We start from the raw sequence: 20874 nt of genomic DNA, 5'->3' as shown, positions 1-20874 counted from the left end.
AATGAAGTCAATGGTTTCAGGACATGAGACTTGCCCTGGGATTAGCAGAATCTGTTTCCCAACCCACTCCAATTGCAGCAGCTGCAAATGAACTATACAAGGTAGCAAAAAGTCACGGGCTTAGCGATAGTGATTTTTCAGCAGTGATTGAAGCACTGAAAGGAAAAGTGCAATCCTGAGCAAACTCGTGTGTTTTTTTCCTGGTTACGAAGGAGAGGCTTGTACCTGAGATCTCGAGTTTTCTTGTATGTCATCATCACCAGCTTGTGGTCTTCTTTCTGTACAAGTCTGTCGGAAAAAAACTGCGGAGTCCCTAAACTCGACTATTGATAGTTTCTGAACAAGGAATTTACCATAATTAATAATTGATGGACAAATTCATTGCAAAAAACCACAAGGAGTAATTTATACTTTACTTAAAGAAACAATGCACACCACGAAACAAGATAAAAGAATCCTATCTATACTTTACTTAAAGTGGAAATCTATTCTAAACTCCAAAGTGACATGAGTGAATTTTGCTTTGCCCCAGATGAAAAATTGGTATTAATTTCATCCTGAAGCTGATCCTTCCTGGCTTTACTTGACAGTTAAACTTGAAATCGATTCCAATGGGCTGTATGCTCGAACCCCTTAACAGCATCAGATAGATACCAAAGTCATGACAACAAGAAACACATCACTTTCTCAACTTATAAATAAAAACCTGTAAGCTCACATCGACATCTCCTTCCCTCATAAGAGAAAACTAAACTCACTTTCCCTCCTTTTCTAGGCTATTTTATTTTCCCATCCCCCAAACATTCCCGTATGAGTAACTATAACATGAAGGTGTCATCGTCTCCCAAGGTCAGCAAACACGTGGAGTGTCTCAGACATCTTCAGGTTGGTGTATTTATCTACTTTCTACAAGAAACATTGTGCTGTTTATGTTTTCATAAGCTTGTGTTATTTTATAGCCCAGTTTTCAACATTTTTGTTAAGTTTTATTACATGTATAGATGATCATGACATACTTAATTACATACGCGAATTGATGTCTTCTGCAGAGCCAACATGATGAGCTGGAAGCACAGTTTCTTGAGGAGAGAAAGGCATTAGAAGCTAAATACAACAAGCTTTATCAACCACTATACACTAAGGTATGTATTGTCTTTGCATTAATACTGCTGCATGTGTTACGTGAATGTTGAATCAGAGGTAGCATGCATTGCAATTTTTTGTTCCGTATTTATGTAATTAATTTAAGTTTTTGATGGGCTCTCGGCGCAGAGATATGAGATTGTGAATGGTCTAAAAGAAGTTGACGGGGTTATGTCTGCTGAATTAGATAGCATAAAAGAGGATCAAGCTATAGAAGGTATTAGCGTATATTTTTAACAGTATATCTTGTTTTTGGCAAACATACATGGAGTATTTGAAAGCAATGCCTTATATTGAACTTAAGAGTATAGTACTTCTTCAATGCAGAGAAAGGAGTGCCTGAATTCTGGCTCACTGCAATGAAAACTCATGAAGTACTCGCAGAGGAGGTATGCAAGGCGTGCGCACATATATTTCTTCCATTTGGATTGATCACTGTGTAATGTGTTTATCAATTGATTCTTGCAATAGATTAAGGGACAAGATGAAGGAGCCCTAAAGTTCATAAAAGATATCAAGTGGTCGAGACTTCAAAATCCTGAGGGGTTCGAGCTGGAGTTTTACTTCAACCCTTGTCCTTACTTCAAAAATTCTGTCCTGACAAAGACTTATCACATAATTGATGAATCTGATCCTATTTTGAGTCAAGCAATTGGGTAGTTAATTATATTAATGTTGTTGTGCTGAGAGTTTTTATTCTCTTCCTTTCTAATTTTCCTTCTTATAATGTTTCATCTGATTTTTTAGGACGGAAATTGAATGGTATCCTGAGAAATGCTTGACGACAAAGGTTGTGAAGAGGAAACAAAGAATGGTGTCAAAGAAGACCAAAACCACCATGACAATTAAGAACTGTGAAAGTTTCTTCACATTCTTTAATACTTCTCAGATCCCTGAGAATGAGGATGAGCTAGATGATGATGATGTAAGTTCCCCTTCGTTATGTACAAGGAAAGCAATGTAACTGTTGATATGTTAATTGATGTCGTAGTCTCTTGTGTTCACAGTATGATGAACTTCAGGACCGGCTAAAACAAGACTACAATATAGGGTAAGTCCCACATTCTTTATGTGAACTTCATTGGGTCTATTCTGTGCATCTCTCTCTCCTTTTCTCTGATATGGACATGTTTTTGTGGATGATAGTATTATTATTCGGGACAAAATCATTCCACATGCTGTGTCATGGTTTACTGGAGAGGCTATCGAGGAAGATGAGTTAGATGGTATAGATTATGATGGCAATGGTGATGATGATGATGATGATGATGAGGAGGAGGAGGTTGAAGATGAGGAGAATGATGATGGGAATGAGGAGGACAATGAAAGCGACAAGGAGGTTGAGCAAGAAGAGAAAAGAAAACAAGGTGTTAAGAAGGACATCAAAAAGGACTATGATGAGGATGAGGATGAGGAAAAGGAAAGAAAATGGGGCTTGAAGAAGGATGATGATGATGATGATGAGGCTGGAGATGAGGAGAATGATGATGGGGATGAGGAGGACAATGAAAGCGACAAGGAGGCTGAGCAAGAAGAGAAAAGAAAACAAGGTGTGAAGAAGGACATCAAAAAGGACCATGATGAGGATGAGGATGAGGATGAGGATGAGGAAAGAAAATGGGACTTGAAGAAGGATGATGATGATGAGGCTGAAGATGAGGAGAATGATGATGGGGATGAGGAGGACAATGCAAGCAACAAGGAGGCTGAGCAAGAAGAGAAAAGAAAACAAGGTGTGAAGAAGGACATCAAAGAGGACAATGATGAGGACGGGGATGAGGAAAAGGAAAGAAAATGGGGTCTAAAGAAGGATGTTGAAGACGAGGATGAGGAGGAAAAGGAAGAAAAACAGGTCTGGAAGAAGGTAAAGTGCATCAATTTGATAAATTAGACTTCCATATTTTTGAAGATGCTAACATATTCTTCCACTGTTTCTTTCTTTGCAATATTCTTTCAGTCATCCGATGGACACAAGGCAAGTTGCAACTGATATTTCATTATTTTAGTTTTTTATGCTATCTGTTGTTCTGTGTATAAAGTTCCGAGAAAATCTGATTTGGTTTTATTAATTGCAGAAGATTGGAGGGGCACAAATTCAGAAAGGTCAGCAAAGGGAGCACCCTCCTGAGTGCAAGCAACAGTAGTGTTGGATCACACTTGCACACAAATGACAGGAGCAGCTTAAAGATTGTAGCATCATCGGTCCTAGTTGACCAAAAGCTTTAGCTCTCTGGCATTGACTATCTATCTATCATCTACATATATCGATATGGCCAATGTTCTTTTCTTTTCTTTTCGTTAGCTATGCATTTGGAGTGAAACTAGAAATAATGTCTATCAGTGTATCTAATTTAATGACTGCTTGATATTGTATGCTATATATATTGTTGTGTATATTGTGTGAATCATTGATCAATATGATGCATTATTATATATTGTTGTGTATATTGTGTGAATCATTGATCAATATGATGCATTACTGCTTGATATTTAATGACTGCTTGATATTGTATGCTTAAACAAATCACTCTGTTGATTTTCAATGTTGTGAAGTGTCGCATGGGACATCTAGGTGAGTTGAAGGAAAAAATAATAAAAGAAAATACCATCTAATTTTATGATAATTAAAAATTCTAACTAGTCATTCAGAGATTATTAGATAAAGGCTAATTATATATAAAAAAATAAAAATAAAAATTACTCCAAAGACATCTTAAAGATAAACTACTTCATGTGTGGATTTTATGATAAAAATATTGATGCAAATCTCTTTATTACGTGGTCAAGTAACCCTAATAAAAATGATACTTCCCTAAAAAAGATGAAAATCAAATTTGAGAAGTGTGACACAATAGAAACCTGTCCCAAGACACCAATACTATTGGAATTGAATCGAATGACACCACAAGGTCAGTTATACCTTAATAAGTCAGATTTGATCTTTATCCCAACAAAGATAACGTGTTGAATCATACAAAACATAAGTTTACTTCATAAATCCATGGCTACTTGATTTTCAGCATACAAAACACTTATATAATGCTTCACGTTTGCATTTTATGATAAAAGTACCTTTTATGTTTCTATATATATATATATATATATATATATATATATATATATATATATGGTAAATGACGATTAAAACCTAAAGTAGTGATTTGGGATCGGAACCGACAACGAAGCATAATTCTTTATTTTAGAATGTAGGTGTACGATCTAAAAGGATAATGAATGTTTAGTTGGACTTTGACTCATTTTCATTGGGTAGTTTCAAAATGAGACCGAAGGCCATCATTCGCCATCAATAAACCTTGTTAGGATCACATTGATTCATCCCAAACCTACTCACAATAAACAAGTTAATATATCCTAACACCTAGATATTTCTAAACAAGCATTCTCAAACATTGGTGAAAGGAAAGAAAAATAAGCATATTTGCAAACAAAGACTACACCAATATTTACATGTTATATATATACCTTTTTTTTTTTATATATAAAAAAAGTGTTGTCTCTCTCTCACACACACATATATGGTAAAGGGCGACTAAAACCTAAGACAGTGATTTAGAATTTGGAACACGCAACAAGACTCAATCTTCATTTTTAGAATGCGAGTGTTAGACCCGAGAGGATGATGAATATCTAGTTGGGCTTTGACTCATTTTCTTTGGGTAGTTTCAATGAGACCGAAAGTCATCACTCATTCTCAATGAGTTTTGATGGGATCACATTGATTCATCCCAAACCTACTCACAACGAACAAGTTAATATATCCTAACACCTGGATGTTTCTAAAAAGATTCTCCAACATTGATGAAAAGAAAGAAAAAGAAGCACATTTGCAAACAAAGACTAGAACAATATATATATATATATATTAAAAAAATATTGTTGAATATGTTAGTAGGATAGTGGTTTACTATATAATGGAGTAGTAAATCAATAGAGTATTTCCAAGCTACCCTTAAAATCATATCCAAATTCATATTAGAAAAACAATTTACTTTGGAAATATAGCACCTCAATCATATTTAATTTTTGAAAGAAAGTATATACAAAAAATGAACATAGAAAATCAAGAAATCTTTTATTTATTTATTTTTAACAAACAACTAAAAAAACAAGAAACAATTTTTTTTTATATAAAAAAATACTCATGCGAAAATATTCATATTGTTCTTTTTTTTTTATAAAAAATTTGTTAAGCATAGTTTTTTTTTCTTGAATTAAAGCTCACATCCATACATAAAACGCATTCACACAAAAATTTAAACACATCCATACACAAAAATCAAGCATATCCATGAAAATTAAACAATCCAGCTAAATAGTCCATACAAATCCATACACACGAATCAAGCACATTTGCAAAAATTAAACAACCTATACATAAAAATAAATCATTCTTACACAAGAAAAAATTGTTAAGGATAAAAAAAAACCTATAAAAACCCCTATCATGGACTAGAAATTGCTGAAAACAATATACCAAAATGTTGGCATGTGGGAATCTTTCACTGGTGTGTTGTCAAGCACTTAGGATGTCAGAACATGTACTCCACGTGCATATTGGTTGGATTTTGGGAAGGAATTTAGGAACTATTTCTGGCTTGTCTTTGGGTCGATTATCGATTGGATTTGAGGAAGGAATTTGGGTCTGTTAGTGAGAGAAGGAGGACTTTTTTTTTTTTTTTTTTTTTTATCAAATATAAGAAATTTTATAGATCAAAACGAAACTAAGCTGGAAACCAACAAGTCAGAATATACAGGCATGTACATGTACATATAGAGGCTAGGAGAACAGGCTTCCTTAAGCAAAATATTACAGAGCCTAACAATCAGCTACATAGACAGGGTTGCAGAAAGTAGCAAAACAATTCAGCAGCACAAACTTTACCACATGGCCACAACTGGACGCATGCCAGCAGACAACAACAAGGCTTCTCCACTGAAAAGCAATCATCCATGGCGAACAACAAAAACACACAGCTAGAGGAGGGGAGCCCAACTCCAGCAAACCAAAACCCAGCAACAGGAAACAACCTGCAAACAAGCAGTATAAAGTTTCAGCTATTTACAAGAAGAGGCCGCAGATAGCAGCAACAACAGCCACTCCAGCAGCAGGGAAAACCCAGTAGTAGTTACATAAAGGCAGCAGACGAACCTACATTGCATAAGCAGTGTAGAAGAACAAGTCAAAGAGAATGAACATGTTGCAACAACCACCAAATCTGCAGGAGCTTAGCTATCCAATATTCAAAGTTTTGAAATCAAACAAGATTGTATCTGTTGTTTAAATTTTGAACTCATCAGATATACATGCACATATGTAGGACAATAGTTAGCATTATCCTTTATTTAAACCCTCTGTACATGCACATATTAAGCAACGAAAATACAACAGTATTCAAGCATTCTTCTTTAAAGTTTCTGTAAAGTTTTCATGGTATCAGAGCCCCTAAAAAGACAAATGTCTTCTCTTCTCTAAATTCTAAATGGCATTCTCATCCTCCTCAAACTCCACTGCTCCCGTTAATGTCCCAACCCTCTCCAATTTCCCATTTACTATTACTGTTAAACTACAATCCTCCAACCATCATATGTGAAAAGCTCAAGCTTTACCATGCTTTCGCGGTCATGACCTTTATGGATATCTTGATGGCACGATCTCTATTCCACCAAAAGAAATCGATTTCTCTGACTCCACCATAGGTATCCTTGAAAAAATTCCAAATCCTCAGTATCAACAGTGGCTTCGTCAGGATTCCGTAATCCTAGCCACCATCAACTCCTCCCTCACAGAAGATGTACTCACTCAAGTCATGTCCTACACCACCTCACGTGAGGTATGGCTTGCACTTGAGCGCAATTTCTCCTCCCTTTCTCGTGCTAAAGTGATCCAAATTTGAACTCAATTAGCCAATGCCAGAAAAGGTGCATTGACAGCTAATGAGTTTTTCCTCTCAATCAAGAGAATGGCTGACGAGCTTGCCCTTGCTGGACAACCTCTCACAAATCACTTATATTATTGCTGAACTTGGCCAGAAGTATGATTCCCTGGCCTCCACAATTTCCTCATGGCTTGTTCCTGTCAGCTTGGAGGAACTTTTTTCTCTACTTCTCATATGTGAATCACAGATCAATCATAATAATCAACCCCTTTAAATTGCCGCTTCTGCCAATTTGGTCACCAGACAACCCCAGCAATACAACTGCTAACCTGGAACATTTCAATACTCTAATCATTATCGGGGTAATTATCGTGGTTGGGGACGTGGAGGACGTTCTCACTTTCATGATTCCAACCAATCACAATCTCTTATCTGTCAGGTATGCTTCAAACCAGGCCATAGTGCTCGCAAATGCTATCATCGCTTTGATTTATCTTATCAGGCTCCACACAATTCCAAGAACCAACCACAAGCACTGCTTGCTGCACACTATCTGCAACCGGATAAAGAATGGCATTCCGACACAGGAGCCACTCATCATCTCACCAATGACATGAACAATATTCATGTTCCCCATACAGGCCATGATACACAAGATCATGTTCAGGTGGCTAATGGTGCAGGTCTAAAAATTATGCGCAGTGGCACTTCTACTATATCTTCTCCCTCTAAATCATTTGTTCTTAATCAAATTCTGCTTGTTCCTGATATTAAAAAAAAATTGTTATCTGTTCAACGTTTTTGTCTAGACAATAACGTTTTCTTTGAGTTTCATGCCTCTTTCTTCATTGTGAAGGACTACTCGGGGAATATCCTACATCGCGGCCCCCTCAGTAATGGACTCTACAACTTCTCAGCTTCATTAGCTCATCTTCAGCTGCAAGCTTTCTCTAGTATTCGTGTGTCTTCCCAAATCTGGCATCATCGTCTTGGACATGCTTCATTTCCAGTTATCAATAAGGCTATTTCTTTACCAATTCCATATAAAACTCGCTCCATTTGTTCTGATTGTCAACTGGCCAAGAGCCATGATATGCCCTTTATAAATATGCATGTTACAGTTTCGTAACCTTTAGAATTAATATATTCGGATGTTTGGGGGCCAGCTTCTACATTATCCACTTCTAGTGCATGTTATTATATCAGTTTTTTAGATGATGCTACTAATTTTTAATGGCCTTTTCCATTAAAACTCAAATCTGACGCATATCAAACATTTCTCAGTTTCCAAACTGTTGTCGAACGCTAGTTTGGCATCAAAATTAAAGCTTTTCAAAGTGATTAGGGGGGGAGAATACCATAGCTTAAATACAGGCATTAACCATCGAATAACTTGTCCCTATACACATCAACAGGCTGGTGCCATTGAGAGACGTCATAGGCAAATTGTTGAAGTTGGACTAGCCCTGCTTGCTCACTCTAATTTGCCTCAAATGTTCTGGGAAGATGCGTTCTTAACTGCAGTTTTTATTATTAATAGACTTCCCACTCCAATCTTAAATCATAAATCTCCATATGAAATGGTTCACCATCAAAAACCTGATTATAATTTTTTACGCACCTTTGGATGTGCATGCTGGCCCTATTTACATCCATATAATCGCCATAAGCTTGATTTTCGATCCAAAAACTGCATTTTTATTGGGTATATTGGTTATCGAGGTTACAAATGTCTAGATATCTCCACATGCAGAATTTTTGTTTCCTGTCATGTTTTCTTTGATGAAAATCTCTATCCATACACCGCACCTAAACCACTCAATCCTTCATCAAATACTACTTCTGTTACGCTACCATCCAATCTCAATTTATCTTCTGCAAGTTCCTCTTTTCTGCAGGTGCCACTCCACCATCTACTGCATCAAGCACTCTGCATATGGCCTCTTTATCTGGTCTTCCACGTGATCATTGTGTTGATTTGATCTTTCCTGCAATAAATATCACTAAGCCTCAAAATACTGATAGTCCACCCCAAGTTCTTTTACCCTCTGCCTCTGCTCCACCAACGCAGAATTGGCACCCAATGACTACAAGAAGCAAAAACAACATGCATAAGCCAAAATTACCATCTGATTCCCACATCAAATATCCCATTCCTAAAGCCCTTTTGGCCACATTCCAAACACCAGAGACAGAACCAACTTGCTACACAGAGGCTGTTAAAAATTCATACTGGAGAACTGCTATGAACACAGAGTTTGATGCTTTGCTGCAGAATGGAACTTGGAATTTGGTTCCCAAACCATCCAATGCTAATCTAGTTGGATGTAAGTGGGTATACTGGATCAAAAGGAAAGCTAATGGTGATATTGACAGATTTAAAGCAAGACATGTAGCCAAAGGTTTCTATCAACAAGAAGGCGTTGATTTCAGCGAGACATTCAGTCCTGTGGTGAAACCAACAACAGTAAGGTTGGTTCTATCATTAGCTGTTTCACGTGGTTGGCCTCTTCGACAAATTGATGTCCAAAATGCATTTCTACATGGCTACTTACATAAAGATGTTTACATGGCTCAACCTCCCGGTTTTATTCACTCTTAGTTTCCAAACCATGTTTGTAAATTGGAAAAATCTCTCTATGGTCTTCATCAAACACCAAGATCATGGTTTTCACGCTTAACAGATAAGCTCCAATCTATTGGTTTTATCGGCAGTCAAGCCGATCACTCCCTCTTTGTTTATCATTAAGGTTCCACTCTTATTTATTTTTTGATTTATGTCGATGACATAATCATAACTGGAAGTGACATCGGTTCTATCAACTGAGTGATCACCTTGTTTCAGGGTGATTTTGCAGTCAAAGATATGGGTGAACTAAGCTTCTTTCTAAACATTGAAGCTCTCCACACCGATAATGGTCTCTCTGTATCACAGAGACGTTATATTCTAGACCTCTTAATGCACAGCAAAATGGACAAAGCCAAACCCTGTCTTACTCTAATGTCAACCTCGCTGCCATTATCAAAATTTGCTTGCGTTGCATTCCATTATCCCTCTTTATACAGAAGTATCGTTGGAGGGCTTCAATACCTTTCATTTACTCGGCCGGACATTGCATTTGCAATTCATAAAGTTAGCAAGTTTATGTATAATCCTATGGAGATGCATTAGGCAGTAGTCAAACACATATTGTGTTATTTAAAACACACCATTTCTCATTCTTTACTAATATAGCCTACTGCCAGTGTTACTTTACAATCATTTAGTGATGCAGATTGGGTGTCCGATCCTGATGACAGACGATCCATTGGCACCTATTGTGTATACTTGGGCAATAATTTGGTTTCATGGAGCTGCAAGCAACAACAAACCGTTGCTTGCAGCAGTACAGAATCCGAATACAAAGCACTTGCCAATGTAGCAGCAAAGCTTTAATGGATTAAATAAGTACTCAATGATCTTGGTATGCCAGCTGTGCATTCTCCCATTCTATGGTGCAACAACATAGGGGCTACTTACTTAACTAGTAATCCCCTATTTCATGCTCGCACAAAGCATATTGAAATTGATTTTCATTATGTTCGTGACCAGGTTCTTCATGGGCAACTTAATGTTCAATTTATTTCTTCTAAAGATCAGTATGCGGATGCTCTAACAAAACCGCTTCCTTCTGTTCGATTTCATACTTTACGTGACAATCTCAGGGTTCGGTCCCTACCCTTTCGATTGCAGGGTCGTGTAGAAGAACAAGTCAAAAAGAATGAACATGCTGCAACAACCACCGAATCTATAGGAGCTTAGCTATCCAATATTCAAAGTTTTGAAATCAAACAAGATTGTATCTGCTGTTTAAATTTTGAACTCATTAGATATACATACATATATGTAGGACAACAGTTAGCATTATCTTTTATTTAAACCCTCTGTATATGCACATATTAAGCAACAAAAATACAACAGTATTCAAGCATTTTTCTTTAAAGTTTCTGTAAAGTTTTCAAGCAGCAATAAATAGAAGCAAGACAACATATAATAGATCAACAAAAGCCAACAGAGGTTCAGCTGACCAAGAAACAAAAGGAGCAACACAAGCCAGAGAGAGTGCTACTCTAGCAAACCAGAAAACCTAGAATAAGCAGGAGCTACCAACACTCAACATCAGAGCCAGCTTCCACCTAGGCCATGGCAAGCACAACTATCCAGTGCAATGGATCACACATTCGGATGAGCATTGCTGGGAACAACCTAATAGACGACATCACAACAAACTTACATGCACAATGCTGCATGTAACAAAAACTAGAGAGAAACAAAGCTGGAGACTAGCAAGTTCAAATGTACAATAAACACTAAGTAACAAAGGGAACATGCTCCCTTGAAATAGTATTAAATCCACATACAGAGATGCTGTAAAACCAAAACATGACTACATAAATTATCATCAAAATCCAAATGGAGTCATAAGGAAGAAGAAGGGAAAACTGAACCCTCATGCTTGCCCTGAAGCCTATTGCCTGCCATAGGCCAAACCTTTGCAGAACCACTGCCTTCATAGAGAACAACAACATCAGTCTTCGCATGCTGACCAACTTTTCAGTAGCAGCAACCATGCTATGAGTCATATATTGCTTCCTGCCTCTAGGGGGCTCTCGTCCTGCAACAACAACCACATCCTGCATAGAATCATCAATACCATGCACTATTTTTGAAGGAGCACAAGGCACAACGCCTGGGAGAGAAGGAGGACTTGTCATGCTTGGTGGAGGGTTGTTGCTTTGGTGGTTATATTGTTTAGCTTGGATTAGCTTACTACCCTGTGCCATGTTCTAGATCGAACCAAAACTTTATTTTAACACAAACAATAAAATCAAAGAAATAAAAAGCATAGATAACAAAAAAAGAAGGCTAGACGCTTATTGGCCTGAAGGCTAGGCTCAAGCGCACCTTGATTCTTTTTTTTTTTAAGGCGGAGTACAACATGTCATCCAACTTTTTTTTTAAAAAAATTGAAATGGATGACTCGACTTCTATTGTGACTAATAACACATAATTTTTGCATTTTTGAACCAAAACAACCCAATTTTCAACCAAAGTTTCACCTCAAAATATCCGAGGACAACCCTACAAAGCTCAATAAACCCTTATGTGCCCTTTAATAGTAAGAAGTCAATTAAAAATTGAAAAATCAAATTGATAGCACAAATTTTCCTAAAGCCGGATATATTTTTTTCGATAATACGAGGATCCAAAACCATCACCAACAAACTTCTCTCGTCAAATGGATCATCTTGACATAAAACTTGATCGTTTTGGTTGCCGAAATTATGACAACCAAACATTTTCTCTTTCTAATGCTATTTTTAACGGTCTTTGTTTCTCTCTCATACACAGGCCAAAAAATAAAAAATAAATAAAATTTAAGACCAAAACAATGTAGCGAACATTTGTGGGTAGCCATCAATTTTATTCGCCTTTTACTTTTTTATCTTTAAACTTTTAATTTTATAAATTTACCATAATTTTGAGCCATATTCCATGCAATTAGGCTTGAAAATGATGTAATTAAAAAAACTTAAAAAAAAAATAATTTTTGGACCAAAATGAACTTTTCCTAAGAATATTAGATTGACCATTATATTTCTCCATTGTTTTCACTCTAGTGCCCTATCATTGAATTTTTCCAATCTTTAACAAAATTGGACAAATTAGCATCAATTTGGGCTTACAATGATGTAATTAAAAAACAAATTGAGTAAGAATAAAAAAGTACATTGTTCGTCATAAATATTTTAGTATATGAAATAAAGGAGGCTGTTGTGTTCGATTTCGAGTGAGAGGAGACAATGGTTTTGGTCATAGGCTTATGGTTTCGAGGAAATATGCGTTTGAAAGTAAGATAGTGGTTGCGGTTCAAAATACTTTTCACTTGAAAATGCATTAAAATAATTTTTTTTAATTTTTTTTTTATATTAGCACATCAAAACAATCTAAACACATAATTTTTTTTTTAAATTTTAAGCAATATTTTATGTAATTTTTAAAAAACATGATTTTAACTGTTTTTCCAAACATTACCAAAAATAAAGATTGCGTGGTTGGGAGAGGTTAGGCTGGGTTATAACATGGGAAGGCAAGAGAGATAAAGAATATAGTTGATTTCAAGTTGTGAGGTTATGGTTAAGTTGTCAGATTCCAGCAGTATTAGAGAAATGGGAGGCTATGGTATAGGCGGCTAAGGTTTGGTTTCAGTAAACAAGGAGAGTCTTTTGTATTTTTGTTTTTGTTAAATTTTTTTTATATATATCTCCCTTATTTTTTTTTTAATTTCTGTCCTATTTTTTTCTTCTTTTCTTTTCTTTTCTTTTCTTTCACTTTCTCTCATAATTTTTTCTCTTTTGATTTTTTTATTTCTTTCCATAAAAAAATTCTTCGTCTTGTTTCTCTCCTCATCTATTTATAATGCTCCTCCTTAAATTTAAAAATCCTATAATTGAATTTAAAAATCTTTTTAGATTTTATTTTTTTTCATTTTTAATATGAGTTTTAAATTCTTTTTTTTTTAATTTCAATTCTAATTTTTTTTAATTCCATTAATGTTAATTCTAAACTTTAAATTCCTTTATTTTTGAATTTCAATTTTAAATGTTTTTAATTTAAATTTTAAATCCTTTTAATATCTCTCATAATCTTCTAAACTATATTTAGGTCCCTCATTCTTATTGTCCCTTTCATTTTACTCACTAAAATATTTTTGTTAGAGAATATGCTAGAAAAGAGGTTAAAAATAAATTAAAACACTAAGTAGGGAATATAAACAACTTCTTATTTGAGTTAGTTTTCAATTAAGACTTCTTTTATTTAGTCCTTTTATTCTTGATTTTTTACTAATTTACCCCTTTACTTTTATTTGTAATATTATTGACCTTTTACTTTCAAGATCATCTTTGTTTAGTTCTTACCGTTGGAAAGAGAGAAGAAAAAGATTTGAATCCAATAATTGATATAGCTCTAACTCAATACCATAAATGTTTTCTTATTATTCCATTTAATGAAATCTAAGAGCACATAAACTTCCACAATCTAGGAAAAACCATGAGATCTTTTACTCATTAAAGCTAACAATTAATGACACTGAAAATTATAAATTACACTTTAACACTCCCTCGTAATTTGTAATCTTCATAAACTCTTTGAATTGCTGAAACTTTTCAACTAGAATAGCTTTTGTGAGAATGTTTGCAGGTTGATCATTTGTATTGATAAACTCCAGTTGCATCTCTTTCTTGCTCACCATGTCTTTGATAAAATCATGCCTTAACTCTATATGCTTTGATTGTGCATGAAAAATTGGATTCTTGGTCATTACAATTGCTAACATGTTATCACATAATATAATAGTAAGATCAAGAACTTTTTACTGTAAATCAAAAGAATTCTCCTCAACCACACTAATTGATATACTGCTTCATTTGCAGCAATGTATTCTACCTCTGCAAAAGATAAAACTATATAATTTTTGTTCCTTAAATGCTATGAAATTATATTTGTTCCTACACAAAATACATAACAAGATGTACTCTTCCTATCATCAGAGCTTCCAGCCTAGTCATTGTTAGAATAACCAATCAACCTGTTATCTTCTTGTTTCTTGTACATGATTCCATGATCCTTTGTTCCTTAAAGATATTGCAGGATTCTTTTTGCTGCTGCACAATGAAGTCGGCTAGGATCCTCCATAAATCTAGAAATAATACTTACTGGGAATAATATATCAGGTCTTGAATTTGTGAGATAAATTAAAGATCCAATAAGACTTCAAAATTTTTTTTGAATCCACTTTAGCAGCACCATCATTCTATTGTAACTTCTCATTTGCTGTATTGCAGATGTTACTAGTTTACATTTTGACAAGTCGAATTTCTTGAAAAGATCTGCAACATACTTTTCTTGAGAAATAAAATTTTTCCCTGGAGATTGCTTCATTTGAATGCCAATAAAATATCTCATCAATCCAAGGTGACATTTTGAATTCTTTCATCATAGCATCCTTGAATTCTGCAACCATATCTTTACTTGTTCTTGTATATATTAGATCATCAACATAAAGATAGACCATTTGAAAGTCTACTCCTTTTTTCTTCATATAAAGTGATGGTTCAAATTTACTTCTTTCAAATTCATTTTGATGAAAATAGAGATCAATTTTATTGTTCCATGCTCTTGGTGCCTGTTTTAATCCATAAAGAGCTTTACAAAGTCTGTAAACTTTTTCTTCTTGCCCTTTTAATTCATATCCCGGGGTTATCTCAACATAGACTTCTTCTTACAATTCTCCATTAAGAAATGCTGACTTAATGTCAAGTTGAAAAACCTGTAATTGAAGTTGTGCATATTAAGTAAGAACTATTATGATAGTTTCCATTCTTGCAACAGGCGCAAAGGTTTCTGTAAAATCAACTCCAGGTTGTTGTAAGTAGCCTTTAGCAACAATTCTAGCCTTATGCTTTTGAATACTGCCATCCTCATTGTATTTGATCTTGAACACCCATTTTAAACCCACTGTCTTGTTTTCTTTTGGAAAATCAACTAACTTCCATGTTTGATTCTTTTCAATACTTATTATCTCCTCATTCATAGCTTTCCTCTGTTCTTTCTTTTTTACTGCTTCTTTAAAATTCCAAGGTTCACCTGAAAAGAAAGCAACATGACAAGAGTTGTAAATGTCAATTAATGGTCGAAATCTCCTTGGAGGAGATTATGAGTATGATTCTTCATTAGAACTTGATGAGTTTCCTTCATTGTGAGAATTTGAACAAGTTCCATTTTGAGAAGAAGAATTGGAAACATTAGGCTGCTTTAGAGCTTCAAGTAACTCCAGTGTTGCTGATTCTGGATTGACTGTATCTTCCCATTTCCAAACTGGAGATTCATAAAAATAACATCTTTGGAAAAAAGTAACTGATCCTTTTTAGGATTGAAAAGTCGAAAGCCTTTTTATTCATCATTATAGCTAATAAAGATAAGTTTCTCCCCTTTCTCATCAAACTTATCTCTACTTTGAGAAGGAATAAGAGCATAAACAATACTGTTAAATACTTTAAGATGACTAACATCAGGCTTTTGCTTATACCATGTTTCAAATAGAGTTTGATTTTAGACTGCAGTATTGATAGCTTCAACCCAAAACTTCTTAGGAAGTCCTTTCCTTTATAAAATTCTTCTTGCCATTTCTTCAATAATTATATTCTTCCTTTCTACAACTTTATTCTACTGAGGAGTATGCCGAATAATAAGTTGCCTTTGAATACCATTTTTTTTGCAATAATCAAGAAAAAGCTTGTAAATAAACTCTCCTCCACGATCTATCCTTAAAGTATTCATCTGGCACCCACTTTGTTTTTTTACAAGAGTTTTGAATGGAAAAAAAAAATAGAGAATGCTTCTGATTTTTTATCAAGCAAATAAATCCATATCATTCTAGAATAATCATCAACAAAGAGTAAGAAATATCTATTGTTACTTATAGATGGAGTTCGAATAGGGCCACAAATATCTGCATGGATTAATTCAAGAGGTGTATTGGTTCTCCAGGTTGTCTTTGTAAATGAAAAACGATGCATTTTTTCATACACATATCCTTCACAGATTCCAGTTTGGTTCTGGATGGAAGGAAGACCAGAAACCATATTCTCTTGCTTTAGCTGTTGCAAGCCATTATAATTCAGATGCCCATATCTGAAATGCCAAAGATGAGATTCATCAACATGTTCACTTCTAATAACAACATTATGAAGTGATTTCATGTTAAGAGGAAAAACATTATTAGAACTCATCTTGACAAGTTATTCTCCAATTTGTTTTCTTATTATAAATCTCATATTATTCTTCATAAAAAAATCAGCTTATAACCTTTTCTCATCATTTGTCCTACACTCAACAGATTCTGACCAATGCTAAAAGAGTAAAACACATCATGAATATGTTTTTTTATTACCTTTATTGGAATGGATTGTAACATCACCTCTTCTTTTGATTTCTACCCTCTTACTGTCACCAAGTTCAACATGAGAAGAATAAGCTTTATCAAGAGTTTCAAAGTTCGAGCGATTACCAGTGATATGATGATTATAACCACTATCAAGATACTAAACTTCTTCTCCTTTGTGTTCTACATTCATGTAAGAATAGAATAGTTGATCTTCTTTATTTGAAAAGTGTGCTGCAGTGTTCTCTCCACTACCATCTTCCTTTTCTTTATGCCAACAATTTCTGTCAGAATGTGAGGAATTTTTACATCTGGTACATGTAAAGAAATAATCTCAAGTTTTATGAGTAGTTCTTTTGTAAATAGTGCAATATAAATTGCTGCTTCCTCTTAGCTGAAAGTCTATTCTTCCACTTCCTCTGTTTCTACCTCTGTCTTTGCTATAATTCTGACTTTCACTTGCTCTTCCATATGTTTCTTTTCTAAAAAATGATCTTCCTCCTCTTTGATCTTGATGAAATCTTGTTGCCTTCCTATCAGAAAAATTTGCTTTAATCTGAAATGCTTACTCCATTAGTTGCTTGCTATACTAGTTTACTCTTTGTTCATATGCTTCAAGAGATCCCATCAATTCATGAATTGTAAGTGTTGCGATGTCGCGGTCGCACAAATTAATTACCCTAGCTTCAAACACAACACACAAGATAGTATAGAGCAAGCAAGGGGTCGATCCCACGAAGAAGATTCAAATCAGATTTTTATGCTAGATGATATGCAATTTGGAGGGATTCAAATCAGTGGTTCTTGAAGAGAAATCTTTAATCAACTCAATATCCTTCATTGTACGATTTTCAAATTCTCTCCACAGATTCTGTAGTCGAATGGAGATAGCTTTATGAGAATCCTAGAATTCATTTTTTAAAATCTCCCACGCTTTTCTTGCCTTTTTAATAGAGAAAATTCTGAGATAAATTGATTTGCTTACTCGCTAAATTATTCTAAAGGCAGTTGCATTTCTTTGCACATTCTGCTTATATTCCTTTGTATTTTTTTTCTGTCCAAGATGTAGAAGATCCTGTCTAGGGTGGTTCTTTAAACCCCTCATCAACTAATGTCCATAAATCTTGTGAAATGAAGATAGTCTCCATTTGAGAAATCCAGTATTCATAATGCTCTCCATCGAAGATAGGAATCTGCGTTGCGGTATAGGAGAAAGTAGAGATACTTGATGAAGAAGCCATTAAGAAGAAACCTGCTCTGATACCAAATCTTTTGGAAAAAAACTGTAGAAATAAGGAAGATAAAGATTTGAATCTGATAATTAATAAAGTTGGAACTTAATACCATAAATATTTTCTTATTATTCTTTTTATTCTGCAGGTTACAAGAACATAATAGAGAAAGACTATATAACAAGAACTAATTTAATGAAATCTAGGAGCACATGAACTTTCACAATCTAGGGAAAACCAAGAGAACTTTACTCATTAAAAATAAAATTAATAATACTAAAAATTACAAATTACACTTTAACACTTACTAATTCCATTTTCCACGCTCTACCACGTGTATGCATATGAATCATCCAATAACTTTGACGACTTTGATTTTTTCCTTATGAGAAAACATGCATTAATTTGATATGTGAGATAGTGGAGTAATAACTTTACTTTGTATCATGTTTTTTAAGATAATAGATCTGCACATCGTCAAGTTTCAGGTAGCAAAATACCTTAGCACATCACTACGAAAATTCTTGAAACCGGTAATTTACCAACTAAAAAGGTTGCATGGAATCTAAACAAATTTGTTGCATCTTGCTATTTATAAAGCTTCTTCAGCAGCTCTGGTCCATCAACATCTAAGAAGTTACAGTAACCTATAAACCAATTAGCAAAATGTATTGTTTATGGTTTCAATACTATTATTGCTCGCAGATCTCTTTGGGACAACCTTAAGTCTTGGGCTCCAGCTGGTCCCTGGATTGTTTTGGGAGATTTTAACTCCATTCTCTCCCAGGAAGATAAATACAATGGTGACCCTGTCTCATCTTATGAAGTCTCTGATTTCAGAGCATGCTATTCCGACTTGGGCCTCTCTGATTTGAATTACACTGGCTGCCACTATACTTGGTCCAATGGGACTATTTGGACTAAAATAGATCGTGTTCTGGCCAATCCCTTATGGTGAAATCTTCAGCTCACGTCCCATTTGCATTTTCACCCTCTGGGTGCTTTCTCTAATCAATCAGGAGCTCACATTCAGATTGGTAGCAACAGATCCCCAGGTCGGCGCCCCTTCAAGTTCTTTAATATGTGGGTTGATCACCCAGACTATGCAGGTTTAATCTCTGAAGGATGGCAATCCCTAGTTGCAGGCACTCCTATGTTTATTTTGTGCAGGAAACTCAAGTTTTTGAAGAGTCCTTTGAAGAATTTAAACAAGCTTCATTTTAGTCACATTTCAGAGAGAGTTGTTAGAGCTGAGGCTGATTTAGAGCATCATCAATGCCTCCTACACAATTCTAGAGATGACATCTCTCTCCTGAACAGAGTTAATCAAATGAAGTTGAATCTCTTCAACCTTAAATCTGTTGAGAAAATGTTTTTTGCCTAGAAGCTCAAGTGTAACTTTCTTAAGAAAAGTGACAGAGGTACAAGGGTTTTACATGCTTTGATGAGTCATAAGCACATGAAAAGTTTCATCCCTGCTGTCCAGCATGGTAATAGGGCTCTTACTACCTCTTTAGATGAAGTTAGAGCTGAATTTGTTCATTACTATCAAAACCTTCTTGGAACTTCATCGTCTATTTCTTCTATTGATGCTGCTGTTGTTCATAGTAGTCCTTGTCTTGATGAATCCCACTCTAGTTTTCTCTTGGCTCATATCTCAAATGAAGCTATCAAGGAAACTCTCTTCAACATTGGTAATGACAAAGCTCTTGGTCCTGACGGATTTTCATCTTTTTTTTCAAGAAATCTTGGGACATCGTTGGGGCTGATTTTTGTATGTCAGTTCAAGATTTCTTTTCTTCTGGTCAAATCCTCAAACAGAGTAATCATTGCATTATTGCTCTGGTTCCAAAGTCTACTAATGTCAACTCAGCCAATGATTTTAAGCCAATCTCTTGCTGCAATGTGATTTACAAAGTGATATCCAAGATTCTAGCTGGTAGATTGTGCCGTGCCTTCCAAGATATTTTTGGTCCAGCTCAAAATGCTTTCCTTTGAGGGAGGAATATGATTGATAACATTAACTTGGCTTAAGAGTTTCTCAGGCATTATGGTAGGAAGAAAACCTTTCCCTGGTGCCTCATAAAAATTGATTTTAGAAAAGCTTTTGATTCGGTGCAATGGGTCTTTCTTAGAGAGCTTCTTCATCTGCTGGCTTTTCCTTAGCGTTTTGTTCATCTAGTTATGTTACGTGTGGAAACTTCTTCTTTCTCTATTGCTATCAATGGCAACCTATATGGGTTTTTCCCTAGGAGGTGTGGAGTTCAGCAGGGTGATCCTCTCTCTCCCTATCTGTTTCTAATCTGCATTGAATATCTCTCACGTATGCTGAAGATAGCATCTCAACAGCCAGGCTTCCATTATCACCCGAAGTGTGCATTTCATAACATTTGTCACTTGTTTTTGCAGATGACATTCTTCTGTTATGTCGGGGGGACAAATCTTCTGTTCATATTCTTCTAGAGCAGTTGCATGTCTTTGGCCAGACCTTAGGGTTACACATTAATGCAGGGAGATCTTTCATATATTTTTGAGGAGTTAGAGACAGTATGAAGTAGGGTATCCTTCAAGATTCTTGTTTTTCTAAAGGTAGCTTTCCCTTCAAATACCTTGGTG

At 35.2% G+C, this 20874-nt stretch overlaps 2 protein-coding genes across 31 annotated transcripts in view; both read left to right on the top strand.

Moving 5' to 3' along the window:
- The window catches only part of LOC112327026 (glyoxylate/succinic semialdehyde reductase 2, chloroplastic), a 31545-nt gene that overhangs the window by 4441 nt on the left and 6230 nt on the right, over window positions 1-20874 (top strand). The window contains exon 12 of one of the 2 annotated variants that reach the window (XM_052451089.1): window positions 21-225. In XM_052451089.1, the coding sequence (XP_052307049.1) occupies window positions 21-179 (159 nt within the window). In that variant the 3' untranslated portion in view covers window positions 180-225. Of the gene's footprint in view, window positions 1-20; window positions 416-20874 lie in introns of those variants that run through there. The other variant, XM_024598242.2, reaches the window with a different exon arrangement.
- The window catches only part of LOC18096801 (uncharacterized), a 92884-nt gene continuing 72573 nt past the window's right edge, over window positions 564-20874 (top strand). For 10 of the 29 annotated variants that reach the window (XM_052451070.1, XM_052451065.1, XM_052451063.1 and 7 more), the window contains exon 1: window positions 564-885. In XM_052451070.1, coding sequence (XP_052307030.1) covers window positions 811-885 — 75 coding nt within the window. In that variant the 5' untranslated portion in view covers window positions 564-810. Of the gene's footprint in view, window positions 886-1049; window positions 1143-1272; window positions 1361-1470; window positions 1533-1614; window positions 1800-1890; window positions 2069-2150; window positions 2195-2289; window positions 2877-20874 lie in introns of all 29 variants that reach the window. The other 19 variants (XM_052451054.1, XM_052451057.1, XM_052451085.1 and 16 more) reach the window with 8 other exon arrangements.

Source organism: Populus trichocarpa, chromosome 3 (assembly GCF_000002775.5).
Source record: "Populus trichocarpa isolate Nisqually-1 chromosome 3, P.trichocarpa_v4.1, whole genome shotgun sequence".
Taxonomy (NCBI): domain Eukaryota; kingdom Viridiplantae; phylum Streptophyta; class Magnoliopsida; order Malpighiales; family Salicaceae; genus Populus; species Populus trichocarpa.
Note: the sequence above shows the minus strand (reverse complement) of the source record. Positions and strands in the feature narration are given on the sequence as shown.